The sequence below is a fragment of the Syngnathoides biaculeatus genome, chromosome 5 (genome assembly GCF_019802595.1).
Source record: "Syngnathoides biaculeatus isolate LvHL_M chromosome 5, ASM1980259v1, whole genome shotgun sequence".
Lineage (NCBI taxonomy): Eukaryota > Metazoa > Chordata > Actinopteri > Syngnathiformes > Syngnathidae > Syngnathoides > Syngnathoides biaculeatus.
The window spans coordinates 27,108,707-27,128,590 of NC_084644.1; the positions used below are offsets into that span (position 1 = coordinate 27,108,707).

Consider the following 19,884-nt stretch of genomic DNA (forward strand, 5'->3'; position numbering starts at 1 on the left):
AATCAAAAGATCGATTTAATACGATTTAATTGATTCATTCATCGATATTAGGATGGTTGTGTATTATATGCATTAAATTGGTTTTGTCAAAAGGAACACAAAATTTTTAAAAAATTATCTGCCATCAATTTATGAATAGGTTTTGGCTACAATCTGAAATTAATGTAGTTAAAAATCCAATATAATACAACAATACAATGTAGATTATTTATTTATGCAATAATTCTACTAAATTATTTGTGTTGAAAAAAAAAACCCTCTGCTTTACATCCATCCATCCATTTTCTTTTGCCGCTTAACCTCAAGAACCTGTAAACTTCACACATGCATGGCCGGGATTGAACTTTGCTCCTCAGAACTGGGAGGCCAATGCTTTACAGCTCCTCCACCATGCTGCCACATTGGTACATTTCAATTTAATTTGTATAAAGACATTTTATGTTTACATTGGTTAATCCTGCTTTTGTTAAACATCCAATGTTAAATAAAATGAAATAGTTTTCCAATAGCTAAATTATGGAAATAAACAACACCACATTTTAATCTCTAATCTGGTTCTTTCTGGAACGGCAAGTGTACTTTTTTAAATTATGATCAGGCACATTGTTACATTTTCAGGCAAATGCATAAAATTGACATCCATCTTTATTCATTAAGAGGCTCCCCACAATTCTCTTTTTGTTTGAGTGAAAGCAGGAAAAAAATGACATCTTTAGCATTGGGCATTTTGTATGATCGTCTTCGGAGGGGGGAGGCTGGCGTGAGAGGAGAGAAATGATTTGTTGAATTTCTTGCTGGTATTAAGGGGAAGTTTCTCCATTCCGGATGCGGATCTCTCTGGCCATTCTGCACAGGTCACAGATGCCGCAGAAGCAGGACATGAGGGCATCGTTGCATATAGTCCCCTGTGGATAGACGGGATATAGGAGACAAATTCGACATAAGTGACTTTTTCATTCCTTGAACCCTAAAATGTCAACTAAAAATAGCAAGCATTTGCAAGTAAATGAGGCCACTCCAGAATCCCCTAAAGGTTTGCCTATAGATGCCTCCCCCAGACTATTCATCCACCCAGTTCCTGTACCGCTTATCTTCACTAGGGTCGGAAGAGTGCTGGAGCCAGAATCTGGGAAAGAACCAGGGTACTCCTTGAACTGGTCGTCACCAGTCGCAGGACACAGAAACTGACAACCATTCACATTCACACCTACCGTCAATTCAGAGTCTTCAATGAACCAACCATGCATGATTTTGGTATGTGGGAGAAAACCGGAGCACCTGTTAAAAACCCACGTGGGAATGGGGAGAACATGCAAACTCCACACAAGTGAGGCCGGATTTGAACCTGGGCCCTGAGAACGGTGAGGCAGAAGTTCAAACGTTTACACATACCTTTTGGGGAGGAGTTAAAAATAAAAAAAAAACTTGACTTTGAATGACTTGGACTTGACGTTTAACTTGCTGGTTCTTGCCCAGGTCACCGCTACACAATATTCTGTTCTGTTTAAACTGGCCTTTAACCTGGTTAAAAAAAAAGCTCATCTAAAATCGAGAAAAAAAGTCATTCTGGTTGCACAAGTATATGCTATGTGGCTGTGTTCAGAAGTGACAGATCTAGTATCTAAATTTTGGCATTGACAAAACTACGCTGCACATTCAAGCTATTTTTTTTATTGTAGTATGTAATGTAAAAACAAGTCACATGCGACTCTGACAAACTCCGTTTGATTGGCTTGTGAAGGCCAACAGAAAACTGTGACTTTCTTAGGTCATTCGATTGGTAAATTGGACTCAAATATCCATCCATCCATCCGTTTTCCATTCTGCTCATCGCCACTCGGGTCACGGGTGAGCTGGAGCTTATTCCAGCCAGCTAGGGGGCAGTAGCTTGAGCAGGCAAGCCCAGACTTCCCTCTCCCAAGTCACTTCATCCAGCTCTTCAGACGGGATCCTGATGCGTTCCAAGACCATCCGGGAGGTGTAGTCTCTCCAGCATGTCCTAGTCTACTCCCAGTGGGATGTGTACTTCACCACGGAGGCAACGAGGAGGAATTCCAAGCAAATGCCACAGCCACCTAATTCTCATTGCGGAGGAGCAGCAGAATGCAGAGTCAGGACTCTTAGACTTAATACACCAGCTTGGGCTCTTTCCCTGCCAGAGAGATGTTGTTCCATGCCCCTAGAGCCAGCTTCTGTCACTGAGGATCAAAATAACAATGTACTTGCTTTAGACCACGGCCCCATGGCCTCTCACAACGGAGGTGAGCCCATGGGAAGGGAGACCCACATTACCCTTGTGGGCTTCCAATGGGTGCAGAGCTGGCCTCCAGGCGCTTGACTTTTGAGCCCTACCTCTAGGCCTGGAGGGAGAGAAAGTGACACGGGTCCGGGCAAAGGAAACTTACATCAATTTAATTTATTTGTCATAGGAGGTCCTTTAGTCATACAATGTCTGGTCCTTCACCTCAGTCCTGTTTGCCATGTGTGTGACCTTCCCAGGGGGATAACACTCCAGACATCTTGGTTCCTTGGATTACTGAGACACACAAACCCCTCCACCACTATCCTTTTCCAAAACCAACTACTGTCACTTCAGCCAACTATGATTTTTGTGTCTCTCTCTTTGGCTAAAGCACACACACACACACACGAAAGGAGTTCCACAATTTCCATTGAATTGAAACAAAAAAATGGGTAAAAGAAAAAAAACGTTTTAACATTCAATTGAACTATTAATTTATAAAGTACAACAATCTAGTGTTATTTTTATTTCTTTCTGACTTACCCAGATGGTATGACATGCATTATGAGATGTGTAACCCATATAACAAACTTGCTTGAAATTTAGCGCAGACCCAACTTGGAATGATAGATTTTTGTCATAGGAACTTCAGCCTTGCTAAACACTTGAACTTTAAGACAAGCTATAACCTGCTCATAGTATTTAAGTGGGATTCAATTTTACTTGAATAAACATTTCCTTTCTTGTGAGAACTGTAAGTGAAATCAAAGTGCTTCTCAAGATTGGAAGCACACCCACATACCTGGATGCCGTACGTAAGCCTCATGTGGGTCCTCATTGCCGTCAAGCCGCCCGGTATGCAGCCCAAGCAGCAGATTTCCCCATATTTGTCCGCTGTGTAGCAGGCCAGCCCCATCGGGCAAATGCAGCCAAAAGCACCTGGTGAACAATGTATTCATTCATTTTTTGTTCCGCTTATCTTCACTAGGGTTGTGGATGTGCTGGAGCTTATCCCAGCTATCTTTTGACGAGAGGTGGGGTACACCCTGAAATGGTCGGCACCCAATAGCAGGGCACATACAAATAAACAACCATTTGCACTGTGATTCACACCAAGGAGAAATCTAGCTTCTCCACTGAATGCATGTTTTTGAGATGTGGGAGGGAACCAGAGTGCCCAGATAAAACCCACGCAAGCACGGGGAGAACATGCAAATTCAACACAGGCAGGCCCGGGATTGAACTATGATCCTCGGAACAGTGTTAATAAATGTGCGAGTCAGTTATCCACCATGGCGCTGTGAAGAATTTTATTTCATGGCAATTTATGATAATTTGGTTATGGGAATAAAACCCCAAACATTTTTATACTTACATATCAACAAATCACTGCAGCAGGAGCAGAGGCCTGTGCTCCACTGTCCCGTTTGGACGTTGGTGCCATAGCCACCTGCTCCAGGTTGGCTGGTGACCGCTGGGTTTGACATATGGGCTGCAGGTTCTGAGACATTTTATAATCAGTATGATTCATGAAAAAAATAGCACCTATAATTTCAAGCTTTTGTTTTGTGCAGAAAAAAATGACCTGAATCTGAGTCCTGCCACATTGCTGTGTTCTGCTTGTTTTTTCCACTTTAGAGGGTGGATAATAAGCCTAAAAGATGGAGGCTGATGTTATTTGTGGATAATCTAAGGTTCTGCATCAGCACTTAATTCAATATACCCTCCATCATATTGGATTTTAAGCCCCTTTTCGCTATCAGGGGCCAATTTAAGTCCAGAGGGCCTACACTAATTAAATGAAAAATCTTAAATAGACAGTAGATATAGATTAATATATACTGTGCCGTGAATCATTATTTTGTCATAAAATAAAACTTATAAACAATACAAACATAAATAAAAATATATAACTAGTTATATCTTTACAGTATATTAAAAATGTTCTTGCTATTTTTAGAAGGGTATTTTTGAACCTGGAAAGATAAGTGAATTAGAAAAGTATTACAAATCAAACAATTATGATATACATTTTTCCATCGTCAACATAACTTACAATATATTTGGAATAAGAAAACTACACAGCATTGTATATTTACATTTATTTTTTTAAAACAATATAATTAAAATAATGTATTTTAAAAATATACAAAACTGTCTACATGTATAATTTGTCACGCTTATAATACAGACAAGTCTTTTTTTTTTTTACTTAAAAGGCTTTTCCTTCATTAACAAAACATGTGACTACGTAATTGTATTATGTACTGCTAAAATACAATATTGCAACATGGGTTTTCCATTCTAGGAAGATATACCACGATTATCTGACTAAATAAGACTAAATAAATGGACTGAGGAAACATGTGTGACGATGTCAAGTATAATAAATGAGTTAATTATCTCATCCAATTGCAAGTATTTTTTAACTATGGTCCAAAATAAGTAATTTGATATTTTGCATGGTAGTACAAAACCTTTGCAACTTACCAGAAGTGTGTACGTGTATGCTGTGTGCTGGTCCTGATCAAACTGTTGAGCGCGACACCACACAGGAAGTTTGGGTTTAGGTTGAGAAAGGTTTATTGGTGAAACTCAACGGTTGACAAAAATGACGAGATCACAGATGATTCTCGGACGAAATGCTGCGCTTTATTCCTTTATTTCTTCTTTCGGTCCATATATGTATCGGACTCGCATTTAAAGGGGAATTATTGTGGAAACCTGACTTTTCAACAGCTTATTTCAGGAGTGTCATCCCTCCCATTAAGTGTGAAATTCGGCAAACAAGTAAATCTTTTTACAGCTGGTAGATGGACTAATTTACATACGTAGTAATCACATCGCCACACAGAAAAATGGGCTGCAAATGGCCCCCAGTTATCTGCATTATACAGACGGGCGACATGAGAAAAAAAATACACAGCAAAAAAAAAAAAAAAAAAAAAAAAGCTTTCTTTTACCAGCAAGTGATGGCATCTATTGGCTGGGAGTTTGCATCTTAGCTGCTAATTTCAGTTTCTGCTCAGCTTTCTGTTTCTGCACCTCCTTGTAGACCTGCGGGGAAGGTCACACAAACGTCATAGGAGAGAAGATACAAAAAATAAAAAAATAAATCAGGCTATTGTTCTAATGTCAATGCAATTTGTTTGTGGTGTACGTGTTACTGCAAACTGCACAAGCCTTTTATGAACTTTATACCCCAGCAGAGGACACACAAATAAAGGTACAATGGAGGCACAATGCAATGACTAATTGTAGCCTGACTAGCTTTGGGCAGAAATGTCGAAACAGGATGAGCAAGTACTTGCTCAGTTGTGGTTCTTGATATTGCCACAGTTAAAAGCTAGAGAAAACAAGGGATTCATTTGTAATTGTTCTATCATTAAAATGTTATTAGATAAATATTGTAACATACTATTATTTGTTCTTGTTAAAAAAAACAAAAAAACCTCACGCTTTGGTATTTTCCAAAAAAAAAAAAAAAAAAAAAAATTACAAATGACAATGGGTTTTTTTTAATTTGTTTTTCCCCCATTCATAATAACTAGGGCTGTCAAATAATTATTTTTAAAAATCAGATTAATCACACTTTTGAATTTTGATTAATTGGAATTTATAGCTTTTGCTGGTGTTTTAAACTTATGGTATTATGAAAAGAGTGTTCAGCACGACACTTTATGCTCCAATCTTGCGACCCTTGTGAGGATAAGCGGCTCAGATGATGGATGGATGGATAATATATTAATTAATTATTAATAGTACCCATAATGGGCCAGTAGGCCAAACGGTGGACCAATTGTTAGCACATTTGCCTCTGAATGCTGAGGACCATGGTTCAAATCCAGCCTGCGTGTGGAGTTAGCATGTTCTAGCTGTGCCTGCGTGGTTTTTCTTGGTGGACTCCAGTTTCTTCCTTCATTCTAAAAATACGCATAGTATATTGACTGAAAACTCTTAATTGGCCATGGGTGTGAATGTAATTGTAAATGGTTGTTTAGATGTGCCTTGGGACTGGCTGGCGAACAGTTCAGTGTGTACCCCGCCGTTCACCCAGAGTCAGCTGGATAGGTTCCAGCACCGGGGATAACACTCAGGCTTGCCAGGGATTTGAACTCCAGTCCTTAGACCGGTATAATAAGTCGTCTATCGTCCTACCATTGAAAATAATAATAATAAAAACAGATCTCACTATCAATGACAAATAATTGTATTATTTTATACTATGTTTTTCCATGGTTATTTGTACTTATATATTATGTTTTTTTTATTGTTACAAAAGAAAATGTGATTAATTTTTATTTACAACTGTACTATCTCATTACATTTATATATTGAAAAATACATGTTGATGGGCAAAATTACTATCTGAAGTAAACTATTTTACATTTGCATTTTTTTGGCATTTAAAAATATTTGAATTAAAATTTTAAAAGTATTGGGAATTTTACATATTTTTTTATTTTTGCAAATTAATTAAATTTATTTTCATTAATGTTTCAATTAATGTTTTTCATTCAACCTTTATTAGTGTTAGGTATTAGTTAGAGAATAAATTCTCACTTGCAATACTGACCTGGGCAAGATGAAGCAAAATTGTGTGTTTCTTTCGGCGTGTCCCTTTCGGGGTCGCCACAGCGTATCATCTCAGATGAACGCATATATATGTTTGGCACAATTTTTACGCCGGATGCCCTTCCTGACGCAACCCTTCTCAGGGAGTGGAGGCCCCAGTGGGATACGAACCCACAACCCCTGGTTTACCAAACCAGTGCTCTAACCACTGAATTACGGATGAGATGAAGCAAAATTAAAAAAAAGTGGAAAAAAAAAAAGTGAAATATGAGATTCATATTTAACGGATAATGAATTTTCCACAAGTGGGGGGAAAAAAAGTGGCCATCCATGAATTTTGATTCAGGTAACCAACAGAGGGGACATGGATGAAGCAACCTGAGCTTGGAAGAGTTGTTTTTTGTACCTTGATGCAGAAGGCCTTCTTGGCCAGCCAACGTCGCGTCACCCTCCTGTAGTACTCAGGTGGGAAGGTATAGGTGATGCCCAGCCTCTCGCACACCTTCTCGAAGGCATCATAGCGTTCCAGACGTAGGTTCTTCAGCAACTTCTTTCTTCTGTCTATGGCCATCAGCATGCGCCTCTTGTTCGCCTTATCCTGCAAGATACAAATGAGGGCAAACGTGAGAGAAAAACCTAATTGTCAAGGAAGGGATCAATAAATAAGGAGCAAACGACAGTCTGTGTCGAAAAAGTGGAACTTTTCCGACCGCAATCATCTTGTGTGTGTTATGATTGACACAGGATATCCTGTCATATGCGTGTGTTGTGTTTGTGTGTGCGTGCACTGCAAAAAGGAAACGTGTTGACACGTTGAAGTTCAAATGAACATGATTGCGTCATGAATTCTCTCCGCTCACCTTGTGATGTTTGAACAAGTGCTCTTGAACGTTGCGGATCATTGCTGTCAAAATGGCGACTGCAAAACACAACAGAAGGGTCCTCTAGGGAACTTACACTAAAGCCACAAACATGTGTGTGGCAATCAACAACTTTCTTTCACTTTTGTGTGTTTGTGATTGTACTCACTCCGAACTTCCACCGAGGTGCGGTCGCTCTCATCCCGCTGAACCTTAGCAATTAGCTGTTCCTTTTTCAGTGCCAACTTTTCACTCTTAAGACAGATGACAGACAAAACAAATCAACTTTATCTGGATATCACCTTTCATACAAACCCAATTCCAGTGAAGTTGGTATGTTGTGTGGAATAAAAACAGACCACAATGATTTACAAATTATGTTCAACCTATACTTAATTTAATACACTAAAAAGATTTATTGTTCAAACTGCTACACTTTGTTTTTAGCGAATAATCATTAAGAATTTTATGGCTACGGCACATTCCAGAAAAGAAGGGATAGGTGGCAAAAAGACAGACAAATTTGATGAATGCTCATCAAACACCTGTTTGGAACATCTCGCAGGTGAACAGGCGGGTGCCATGTAAAAGGAGCTTCCCTGAATTAAGTCATTTACAAGTAAAGACGGATGGGGCGAGGTTCACCTCTTTGTGAACAACTATGTGAGAAAATAGTCGAACAGTTTAAAGACAATGTTCCTCAATGTACAACAGCAATGAATTTAGGGATTTCATCATCTACAGTCAATCGTACTGTATCATCAAAAGGTTCAGACAATCTGGAGAAAGCACTCCACGTACAGTGAAGAAAACAAGTATTTGAACACCCTGCTATATTCCAAGTTCTCCCACTTAGAAATCATGGAGGGGTCTTCAATTTTCATCATAGGTGCATGTCCACTGTGAGAGAGATAATCTAAAAAGGAAAATCCAGAAATCACAATGTATGATTTTTTTTAACGATTTATTTGTGTGATACAGCTGCAAATAAGTATTTGAACACCTGTCTATCAGCTAGAATTCTGACCCTCAAAGACTTGTTAGTCCGCCTTTAAAAGTCCACCTCCAATCCGTGTCTTAACCTGAATCAGATGCACCTGTGTGAGGTCGTTAGTTGCATAAAGACACCTGTCCACCCCAGACAATCAGTAAAACTCAAACTTGTAACATGGCCAAGACCAAAGAGCTGTCCAAAGACACCAGAGACAAAATTGTACAACCCCGCACGGCTGGAAAGGGCAACGGAGAAATTGCCAAGCAACTTGATAAAAAATGGTCCACTAAACATGACGATCAATCTGAATCGGAGTGGAGCCCCATGCAAGATATCACCTCGTGGGGTCTCAATGATGCGTAGAAAGGTGAGGAATCTGCCCAGGACAACACAACAGGACTTGGTCAATGACCTGAAAAGAGCTGGCACCACCGTTTCCAAGGTGACAGTTGGTAATACACTAAGACGTGCACCTACAAAAAAAATTTCAGCAATATAGAAGGGTGTTCAAATACTTGTTTTCTTCACTGTAAGTGGCAAAACTGAAAACCAACACTGAATACCTTTGATCCCTCATCCGACACTGCATCAAAACAGACATCAGTGTGGAAAGGATTTCTCCACATGGGCTCAGGAAACCTTCAGAAAACATTGGCAGTTTATACTTTAAAACTACCTCCGTAAATCCAACTTCAAACTCTACAATGAAAAGCAAAAGCCATTTATTAACAACACCCAGAAACATCACCGACTTCTCTGGGACTGAGCTCATTTAAGATGGACTGATGCACAAGTGTTCTGTGGTGCGACGAGTCCACATTTCAAACTGTTTTGGAAAATTGTGGTTGTCGTGTACTCCTGCCTAAAGAGGAAAAGGACCATCCGGACTGTTATAGACACAGAGTCCATAAGACAGCATCTGTAAAGGCATCATTAATGCTTAAAGGTACATTCAGGCTTTGGAGAAACATGTGGTGCTATCCAAGCAACGTCTTTTTCATGACAACTATGCTTATCTCAGCAAGGCTATAGCAAACCACATTCTGCGTGTGTTCCAACAGTGTGACTTTGTTGTAAAAGAGTGCAGGTACTAGACTTGGCCTCCCTGCAGTCGTCAGACCTGCTCCCCTTGAAAATCAGCAATCGAATGAACACACACGGACTTGGAGGCAAAAACACACCCAATCAATCAAGCACTCATTAATGCCGTTGGAAGACATTATGAGCCATTTACAGTAAATAACTTACCTGACTGGCTAATTCCAACGAAAGAAGTCTCTTGACAATATCGTCTGTCCTGTAGTGTGACAGCAGATAAATCAAAAGTAGGTATAGGAACAATAAATCAAGGTTTAGGTTTTTTTTTGGGGGTGAAAATGTGGGCAATCATCTTTAATTTAATGAGACAAATGCAGTTTACGGCTGTCTTAAAAATGGAGATGGTGTTCATTTCCATTATTTTAAATTAGCAATTGGTGGTAATAATGAGCTGTGAACTGTCTCTCACCCGGCCTAGCTTTAAATTAGCTTAACTTTTAAGTCACTTCTTGACAAAAACTTGGGGGCGCGGGCTTTTCAAATTGGAACATTTCTGGTACATTTAAGGAAGGAGTCCAGTAAATTTTCAAGGAAAATTAAGGTGGCGAAATTTAGAAATAATCCAAATTGAAACACTAAATGGGAATTATGGGAATTTAAGATGTGACTGAGGATCTTCTTCTTCTTTTCCTTTCGGCTTGTCCCGTTAGGGGTCGCCACAGCGTGTCATCTTTTGCCATCTTAGCCTATCTCCTGCATCTTCCTCTCTAACCCCAACTGCCCTCATGTCTTCCCTCACCACATCCATAAACCTTCTCTTTGGTCTTCCTCTCGCTCTTTTGCCTGGCAGCTCCATCCTCAGCATCCTTCTACCAATATACTCACTCTCTCGCCTCTGAACATGTCCAAACCATCGAAGTCTGCTCTCTCGAATCTTGTCTCCAAAACATCCAGCTTTGGCTGTCCCTCTAATGAGCTCATTTCTAATCCTATCCAACCTGGTCACTCCGAGCGAGAACCTCAACATCTTCATTTCTGCCACCTCCAGTTCAGATTCCTGTTGTTTCTTCAGTGCCACTGTCTCTAATCCGTACATCATGGCCGGCCTCACCACTGTTTTGTAAGCTTTGCCCTTCATCCTAGCAGACACTCTTCTGTCACATAACACACCAGACACCTTTCGCCAGGTGTTCCAACCTTCTTGGACCTGTTTCTTCACTTCCTGACCACACTCTCCATTGCTCTGTATTGTTGACCCCAAGTATTTGAAGTCATCCACCCTCGCTATCTCTTCTCCCTGTAGCCTCACTCTTCCCCCTCTACTTTTCTCATTCACGCGCATATATTCTGTTTTACTTCGGCTAATCTTCATTCCTCTCCTTTCCAGTGCATGTCTCCATCTTTCTAATTGTTCCTCCACCTGCATGCTCCCTGCTTTCACTGCATATCACAATATCATCTGCGAACATCATGGTCCAAGGGGATTCCAGTCTAACCTCATCTGTCAGCCTATCCATTACCACTGCAAACAGGAAGGGGCTCAGAGCTGATCCCTGATGCAGTCCCACCTCCACCTTAAATTCCTTTGTCACACCTAAGGCACACCTCACCATTGTTCTGCTGCCATCATACATGTCCTGTACTATTTTAACATACTTCTCTGCCACACCAGACTTACGCATGCAGTACCACAGTTCCTCTCTTGGTACTCTGTCATAGGCTTTCTCTAGATCCACAAAGACACAATGTAGCTCCTTCTGACCTTCTCTGTACTTTTCCACGAGCATCCTCAAGGCAAATAATGCATCTGTGGTACTCTTTCTAGGCATGAAACCATACTGTTGCTCGCAGATACTTACTTCTGACCTGAGTCTAGCCTCCACTACTCTTTCCCATAACTTCATTGTGTGGCTCATCAACTTTATTCCTCTATAGTTCCCACAGCTCTGAACATCCCCTTTGTTCTTAAAAATGGGAACTAGAACACTTTTCCTCCATTCTTCAGGCATCTTTTCGCCCGCTAGTATTCTGTTGAATAAGTTGGTCAAAAACTCCACAGCCATCTCTCCAAATTGCTTTCATACCTCTACCGGTATGTCATCAGGACCAACTGCCTTCCCATTTTTCATCCTTTGTAATGCCTTTCTGACTTCCCCCTTAGTAATCATTTCCACTTCCTGGTCCTTCACTCTTGCCTCTTCAACTCTTCCTTCTCTCTCATTTTCTTCATTCATCAACTTCTCAAAGTATTCTTTCCATCTATTTAGCACACTACCGGCACCAGTCAACACATTTCCATCTCTATCCTTAATCAGCCTAACCTGCTGCACATCCTTCCCATCTCTATCCCTCTGTCTGGCCAACCTGTAGAGATCCTTTTCTCCTTCTTTCGTGTCCAACCTGGTGTACATGTCTTCATATGCCTCTTGTTTAGCCTTTGCCACCTCTACCTTTGCCCTACGTCGCATCTCGATGTACTCCTTTCGCCTCTCCTCAGTCCTCTCAGTATCCCACTTCTTCTTCGCTAATCTCTTTCCTTGTATGACTCCCTGTATTATGGGGTTCCACCACCAAGTCTCCTTCTCCCCTTTCCTACCAGATGACACACCAAGTACTCTCCTGCCTGTCTCTCTGATCATCTTGGCTGTCGTCGTCCAGTCTTCCAGGAGCTTCGGTTGTCCATCGAGAGCCTGTCTCACCTCTTTCCGGAAGGCCGCACAACATTCTTCCTTTCTCAGCTTCCACCACATGGTTCTCTGCTCTACCTTTGTCTTCTTAATCTTCCTACCCACCACCAGAATCATCCTACATACTACCATCCTATGCTGTCGAGCTACACTCTCCCCTACCACTACTTTACAATCAGTAACCTCCTTCAGATTACATCGTCTGCACAAAATATAATCTACCTGCGTGGTTCTACCGCCGCTCTTGTAGGTCACTATATGTTCCTCCCTCTTTTGGAAATAAGTGTTCACTACAGCCATCTCCATCCTTTTTGCAAAGTCCACCACCATCTGCCCTTCAAAGTTCCTTTCCTGGATGCCGTACTTACCCATCACTTCTTCATCGCCCCTGTTTCCTTTACCAATATGTCCATTACAATCTGCACCAATCACAACTCTCTCGCTGTCTGGGATGCTCAGAACTACTTCATCTAGTTCCTTCCAGAATTTCTCTTTCAACTCTAGGTCACATCCTACCTGTGGTGCATAGCCGCTAACCACATTATACATAACACCCTCAATTTCAAATTTTAGTCTCATCACTCGATCTGATACTCTTTTCACCTCCAAGACATTCTTAGCCAGCTCTTCCTTTAAAATAACCCCTACTCCATTTCTCTTCCCATCTACTCCGTGGTAGAATAATTTAAACCCTGCTCCCAAACTTCTAGCCTTACTACCTTTCCACCTGCTCTCTTGGATGCACAGAATATCAACCTTTCTCCTTAATCATCATGTCAACCAACTCCTGAGCTTTTCCTGTCATAGTCCCAACATTCAAAGTCCCTACACTCAGTTGTAGGCTCTGTGCATTCCTTTTTTTTCTTCTGACGCTGGATCCGGTTTCCTCCTCTTCTTTGTCTTCGACCCACAGTAGCTGAATTTCCACCGACGCCCTGCAGGTTAGCAGTGCCGGGGGCGGGCGTTGTTAACCCGGGCCACGACCGATCTGGTATGGGATTCTTTAGATGAACGCTCATATTTGTTTGGCACAGTTTTTACGCCGGATGCCCTTCCTGACGCAACCCTCTGCATTTATCCGGGCTTGGGACCGGCCTACAGATTGCACTGGTTTGTGCCCCCATAGGGCTGCATTTAGAAGTTTCTTTCGGCTTGTCCCTTTCGGGGTCGCCACAGCGTGTCATCTCAGATGAACGCACATATGTTTGGCACAATTTTTACGCCGGATGCCCTTCCTGACGCAACCCTTCTCAGGGAGTGGAGGCCCCAGTGGGATACGAACCCACAACCCCTGGTTTATCAAACCAGTGCTCTAACCACTGAGCTACAGGGCCTCTTAAGATGTGACTGAGGATAATTTCATTAAAACGTACCATTGAGAGATGAAACTAATGATTAATTTCATAACAGATTAATGTATTTTTTTTCAATTTATCAATGAATCAGATAAAAAAAATAATTTCCATTTCTTTATTAAAAAATAGGAGCATGGTATTTTTAATTGATACTACAGAAAATGGATCAAGAATAAATTGAGTTCGTCTAAAGGTTGAGTCTGTAACATCTGTCAGAAAATCTGCATAAATGTTGATGATGTTTGTGAATGTCTAATTTTGATAAAACACAAAGATAATAGGTCTTGGGGTACGGTGGACGACTACTGAGCACAACTGCCCCACAGTTCTGAAGACGGAAGCCCAAATCCCAGCCTGTGTGGAGTTTGCATGTTCTCCCTGTGCCTGCGTGGGTTTCCCTTGGGTACTCCGGTTTCTAACCACATCACCAAAAACATGCATGGTAGGTTGATTGAAGGCTCTAAATTGCCCGTCGGTGTGAATGTGAGTGTGAATGGTTGTTTGTTCATCCAGTTGAATCCAGAAGTTTACGTACACTGTGCAAAAACACACATTTCATTTTTTGTCTCACTGTCTGAAGTCAAATCAGACTAAACCTCTCCTGTTTCAGGTCAGTCATGATCACCGAAACTATTAATTTTGTTAAATTCCATAATAATGAGAGTGATAACTTTATATTATTATCTTTGAGGTCAAAAGTTTACAGTAATTTGGTTAGTACAGAGTAGCATTTCCTATGAACTCCATGACTTGGGTCAAACGTTTTGGGAAGCCTTCCACAAGCTTCTGACAAGACTGCTGGAATCCTGGCCCATTCTTCCTGACAGAATTAGTGTAACTGAATCAGATTTGTCTGTTGCTTTACTCACACACGCCTTATCAAATCAGTCCACATATTTTATTTAATTTAGATCAGGGCTTTGTGATGGACACTCCAAAACATTGACTTTGTTATCCTCAAGCGACTTTTTTTTTTAACCATTCTGGCAGTATGATGTCCATTTGGAATATTTCTTATTCTGGTTCATTCTTTTAAAATCCTGCTGATTCCGATGGAACATTTCCAACTTTAAAAATTCCTGGAATTTTCAACCCTTATTTCAACACACACACTTTGACATTTTGACTTTGGCTTGTGTCTAAACTAAAAGTAAACCTTCCACGATGTGTGCCCTTCAACATGTTGTGAGTTGTGTTTACGTTTCTGCGAGGGGTACAGCGGCGTAATCCATCTTCAGCATGGTTGGGGGGAGGTCGCTGAGTTGGCTCTCTGGAACTGGAGAGCAGAAAGACAATAAGTAGGCTTAACATTGTCAGGAATTTTGGCGACAATCAGCGAGTTTACAAAAAACGATAATAAAATGGAGCAATGTGTCCATTTAAATGACCTGTTCATTTAGTATATACTTGTGTACCGTATACCGAGAATCTTCAAAACTATTTTCTAGTCCTGTGGTTCCCAACTAGTGTTTTGTGGGACATTAGTGCGCTGTAAGCGTTCTTGAGGTGTGAAGTGGGAAATTATAAAAATATTAATTATATTTTACTTAACTGGTTAAAAAACATTAATTTACAATAAATAATGTATCTTTGTTCCTTTATTTATGCCAGTGAGGCATAGCGACAGACAGAACAAATAAATGCTCATCGCACGGTACTGGTAATTATTGTATTATCTACTTTTTATTACATTTTTGTTTGTTAGTGGTCTGTGAGATTTTCTAATTGTAAAATATGTGCCTTGGCTCCAACAGGGTGGGAAATTACTGCCCTTGTCAGGTCATGTATTCTAATCATTCAGGCCAATCCAACATGACAACAACAATCTGTGGGAACATACTGTAATATAATTGACCCCTCCGTGGATATTGCGCAATTCGCGTCACTGACCAATCAGAGGCCAGAGATCTGCATAGACCAAAGCCCGTTTTTGCTCCCGCCATTTTCTCAGACAACATTCCATGGTCCAGTATAGGGTTAGTTAGCGTTTTATCGCGTATTTGGGTTATTTAACAAAAAAATATGGTTAAGAGCTGTAGTCACGGACTTTGTAATAGTGACGACAGGTATCCTGAAAGGCTAGTTGGTGGAGTTCGATTCGTACCCTTTCCAAAACCGAAGACCCAGTACGAAAAATGCCTTCGATGGATCAAACTTTGTGGAAGACCGCATCATCAACTAAATCCATCTAATATCAACCGGAACACATATATTTGCACGAAGGTATGCCCTATATTTGATTTTCAATACATGTCTCATATAAATGAATTCGAAGTTCTTCGCGAGCATAACACTGCTACGATTGACACACTGATTCTTTGTTGAGGGATATTTAGCGATGATTGGACTGCACAAACGTATTGATTTCTTGCTGGCTCGCGGCCAGTAGCTTAACCAGACGGTGTTTGCACGAAGATATGCCCTAAATTTGATTTTTAATACACGTCTCGTATAAATGAATGAGACATTCTCCATTAGCATAACATTGCTACGTGTGAATGATTGAATGAAATCAGAAGCATGGCGTCTCTCTCAGTTAAGAATGTATTGTATTGTATTTGCCATTTTTACAGTTTGTCTTACATGAGCATGACGTCACTTCAGGAGGCGTGGTTAAGTGCCCAGTACGGAGGGGTCAATTACTCTACTGTAATTGAATTACTTTACACACCGAAACTTTGAGCATATTTTGGCATAACGCCGGCATGTTTACATACAACTATTAGTGCTAGCACTAGCTTGTTAAGATGAATATTTTTTTTGTTGACACATTGCAAGCCGTATCATATTAAAACTTATATTAAACTGAACATACCTTAATCAATCCTTAAATGAATGTACTGTAATTTCCGGCCTATAAGCCGCAACTTTTTTCACACGCTTTCAACCCTACGTCTTATGCAGTGATGCGCCCAATTTGTGCATTTTTTCCCCAACGGCCGCAAGTGGGCACTTGAGCAGAAAAGGTAAGAGTGACAGCAGTGGAATATATATGGCGAGGAAGTGACTTTTATCGGTATGTTTTTTTTGACTGGCCCTGTTAGCGCTACGCTAGCACTGTGCTAGCATGTTGCTGCTGTGTTACTGCCGTGTCTCAGTGATTTGTCGTTTTCTGTCTCAGATGCACACACCGCCGACATGTTTCTTTCACTTTATTGGTTATCAGATCGTTACAGTATTACCTCAAAAGACAAACAACAAGGTTAAAAATAAACTTTGGATTCAAATATTCTGTACACCGTGGCGACAGGGATTAAATGTCTTTTGTGGAGCCAATCAATTATATCATTAATTGGATTGGCTCATTATTCCATTAAAGCCCGGGTGTCATCCCTATAAACATTCTAAAAAAATATTGTTATAAAAAATACATATAACAGTATTCACTTCAATGTCTATCCGAAAAAAAAAAGTGAGCGGAGAGCGCGTCATCCATGGACAAAGTTGCGCAATTGAGTGTTCCTCGACATCCAAGTGGTCGCCATATTAGTCGCGTCATCCGTGCTTGACGTCATTGTCACTTCCGCAGTTGAAAACGCACAGTGCCTACTACTATGGAAGCCGAACAACAGAGATATTCGTATTTTTCCGACGTCCCTTCTGACACCGAATCTGTTTTCGAAAAGGACAACACCACACAAGTGTGAAGAGTGAAGTTACCGGGGCAATATTACACTGTTTGGAGCCCTCAGGGCAATATTACACTATTGTTTCGAGCCATATTCAGATGATATCCGATCACGGCCGAACCACATCCCGTCCGATCCACTCCCGCGGCGGAGATGAGCCATAGCAGTTCATCGCACCCGGCCGGTGTGGCTTATGACAGAGCCGGGCGGTGCTGCTTTAAGGGGGGTGCTCACAGTCTAGCTGGGCCGCTTTATGCGCGCACGCCACTGAGTAACGCATTCTTGGATGGGTTCTTCAGAGCCGCCCCAGTCGCAAAGCCCGACGCGCAGCCTTCGCAGAAGCTGTGACCGCCGAACGCGGTGCCTCAGCCAGTGTGCCTGAGTTTCGAGCCTGTGGTGGAATATAAGGAGGAGGTGGAGCCTGGCTATGTTGCTTTTAGGGGTATGTTCAAAGTCGCCGCAGTACTCGATGAACACTATCGAGATATTGTTGGCTGGGCGATGCGCACATCGACATATTTCATACGCGGATCTTTTGTTACATTATGAGAGAGACCGATTACGTGGTCTGCCCCACACTATTATTTTTTTTTGGTGGCTGTATGCGCACATCAACACATTTCATACACGGATCTTTTGCTACGTGATGAGAGAGACCGATTACGTGGTCCGCCCCGAACTATTTTTTTTTTTTTGGAACTGTATACACACTTAGCTGATATTTGGAACCCACGAAGCTCTCGTCCTCTACACCCGTGCAATCCATTTTTCACAACGAACAGGGTCTCTTTCAAACTTATGAAGGGTGAATCCATTCTTCCGAGTGTTCAAGCAATGTCCAGCAATGCAATGAGCTGGCATTTTGGCTAACACGAAGGAACAACGAGCTACCTTCCCGGAGGTAAAACTAATGGAAACAAACGAGTCCACAAGGGGGGGCCTCTGTCCTGTACGTCACTTCCTGCTTCTTCTCGAAAATAAATCCCTCGGGAGGATTTTCATGGCGGGAGTTACAAAAAGCTGTATACATCAAAATCATGTTTTGTGGTGAAAAAACACATGGGACTATATTGGCTGTGGGTTTTTCATTAATAATATACCAAAAATCATCCGTTTGACGACACTTGAGCTTTAAAGCTGATCAGCCAACGCTAAAAATGATAATTAGCGTCTGATACCAATCAGTATAAGGTCTAACAACAAAGTAATTACTTACCTGCGACCTTTTTCTTTGTAGCGCGAGCATAATGTCGGACTGGTGCTGAAGAGGCAAAAACTCCTAACCCTGTGAAGAGACAAAGATTCATGACTAAATGATCAACAAGACCTCGGATAAGCGGTAGTAGATGAATGTATGGTGATTTAAATCATACATTAATTATAGATTTGCTTTTAGAATTCTTACAATTATATATTACAATAATATAATTCTATGATTATTGGAAAACTTTTTCAGGTCTAATTGCTGTATCCAACTCTCCATCAGAGATATAGGTTCTACTATTTTTCGTTTTTTAAATTACCCCCAAAATTGTGGTTGGTGAACAACAGCACTGTATTATACTGAGAGCTGAGTCTGCTGATTATCGTATGACATACAATGTGCGTTAACAAGTTGGAATATGACGTTAATAAATCAAACTATTACAACACTACAGTATCATTTGCGACATTGACCGTTTTTTTTTTCTTTTTTTGGTGGGGGTGGGGTTGGGGGGTTGTCGGTGTACAACAATTGTATTCAAATGTTAAAGCATGGCAGCACTGAGGCGCAGCTCTAGAGCGTTGGCCTCAAAGTTCTGAGGACCGCGTCTGTGTGTTTACATGTTCTCCGCGTGGCTGCTTTCTCGGAGGTTTTCTCCGGGTACTCCAGTTTCCATCCACATCTCCAAAAACATAGATAAACTGGAGACTCTAGATTGCCTCTAAGTGTGATTGTGGCTGTTGTCTGTCTCGATGCGCCCTGCTGGGCCACGTGCCCAATGACAGCTAGGATAGGCTCCGACACTCCTGCGACCCTCATAAGGATACGCGGCTCAGAAATGTCAATGCATAGCCAACGTACTGAAGAGTAAGCGAACTGCGCACGCGCAATTTCTCATGAGTCGGCCATTTTGCTACGATAAAGGTTCATTGAATTTAAAACCACTTTATATATAAATTAACCCTCATTTTTTGTTACTGTCACCGTGTTGTTCGCTTACCGTTGTTTAGTTTGTTTCTCGACAGCAGCGTCGTGCAGCACGTCCGTGAAATGCCGTGGCTTTCCCTGGAAACACTTACCGAAGACCTTAAAACGGTCCTTAAAGCGATATTCAACAACATGACTAATGTTGTGCTAATATGTTTGCAATAAAGTTTTTGTTAATCCACAAAATTGTTTAGAAATGCCGTGGGGAGAAAGCTACTCTCGACCGCTAGACATTCTCCGCCATTTTGGCTAGACCTTACGAGTTGTCAAACGTCGATCGAGGAACGCTAAACGAAACCAGAACACGTCGATT

General features: G+C 41.2%; 2 protein-coding genes across 3 annotated transcripts; both read right to left on the bottom strand.

Annotated features, from left to right (window-relative positions):
- Positions 1 to 165: 165 nt before the first annotated feature.
- On the bottom strand, positions 166 to 4,788 carry LOC133500764 (cornifelin-like). Of its 2 annotated transcripts, XM_061819866.1 has the most exons (5): positions 4,733 to 4,787; positions 3,828 to 3,896; positions 3,618 to 3,743; positions 3,045 to 3,181; positions 166 to 905 (listed from the first exon to the last, which is right to left on the bottom strand). In XM_061819866.1, exons 2-5 carry the CDS (start codon positions 3,847 to 3,849, stop codon positions 801 to 803), a joined length of 390 nt encoding a protein of 129 aa, XP_061675850.1. In that variant the 5' UTR covers positions 3,850 to 3,896; positions 4,733 to 4,787; the 3' UTR covers positions 166 to 800. The 2 variants fall into 2 exon arrangements, with proteins under 2 accessions (XP_061675850.1, XP_061675851.1); XM_061819867.1 differs by lacking the exon at positions 3,828 to 3,896 and having other exon boundaries at positions 169 to 905; positions 4,733 to 4,788.
- Positions 4,789 to 4,859: 71 nt separating this feature from the next.
- mrps15 (mitochondrial ribosomal protein S15) lies at positions 4,860 to 19,878 on the bottom strand. The gene is made up of 8 exons (XM_061819865.1): positions 19,585 to 19,878; positions 18,597 to 18,665; positions 14,952 to 15,027; positions 9,920 to 9,968; positions 7,847 to 7,931; positions 7,678 to 7,736; positions 7,224 to 7,415; positions 4,860 to 5,299 (listed from the first exon to the last, which is right to left on the bottom strand). The coding sequence occupies exons 1-8, from the start codon at positions 19,703 to 19,705 to the stop codon at positions 5,222 to 5,224; spliced, it is 729 nt and encodes a 242-aa protein (XP_061675849.1). The 5' UTR covers positions 19,706 to 19,878; the 3' UTR covers positions 4,860 to 5,221.
- Between the last annotated feature and the right edge of the window lie 6 nt (positions 19,879 to 19,884).

What these genes read in the sequence shown, in the direction of transcription:
- LOC133500764 (XM_061819866.1), bottom strand. Translation starts at nt 3,849, where the DNA reads ATGTGGCAGGACTCAGATTCAG. An exon ending in GTGGCAGGACTCAGATTCAG is followed by an intron (nt 3,744 to 3,827) that starts GTCATTTTTTTC and finishes AAAATGTCTCAG; the next exon opens with AACCTGCAGCCCATATGTCA. An exon ending in CTGCAGTGATTTGTTGATAT is followed by an intron (nt 3,182 to 3,617) that starts GTAAGTATAAAA and finishes ATTGTTCACCAG; the next exon opens with GTGCTTTTGGCTGCATTTGC.
- mrps15 (XM_061819865.1), bottom strand. Translation starts at nt 19,705, where the DNA reads ATGTTGTTGAATATCGCTTTAAGGACCGTTTTAAGGTCTTCGGTAAGT. An exon ending in GCTGTACCCCTCGCAGAAAC is followed by an intron (nt 9,969 to 14,951) that starts GTAAACACAACT and finishes GTCACACTACAG; the next exon opens with GACAGACGATATTGTCAAGA. An exon ending in CGTTGGAATTAGCCAGTCAG is followed by an intron (nt 7,932 to 9,919) that starts GTAAGTTATTTA and finishes ATCTGTCTTAAG; the next exon opens with AGTGAAAAGTTGGCACTGAA.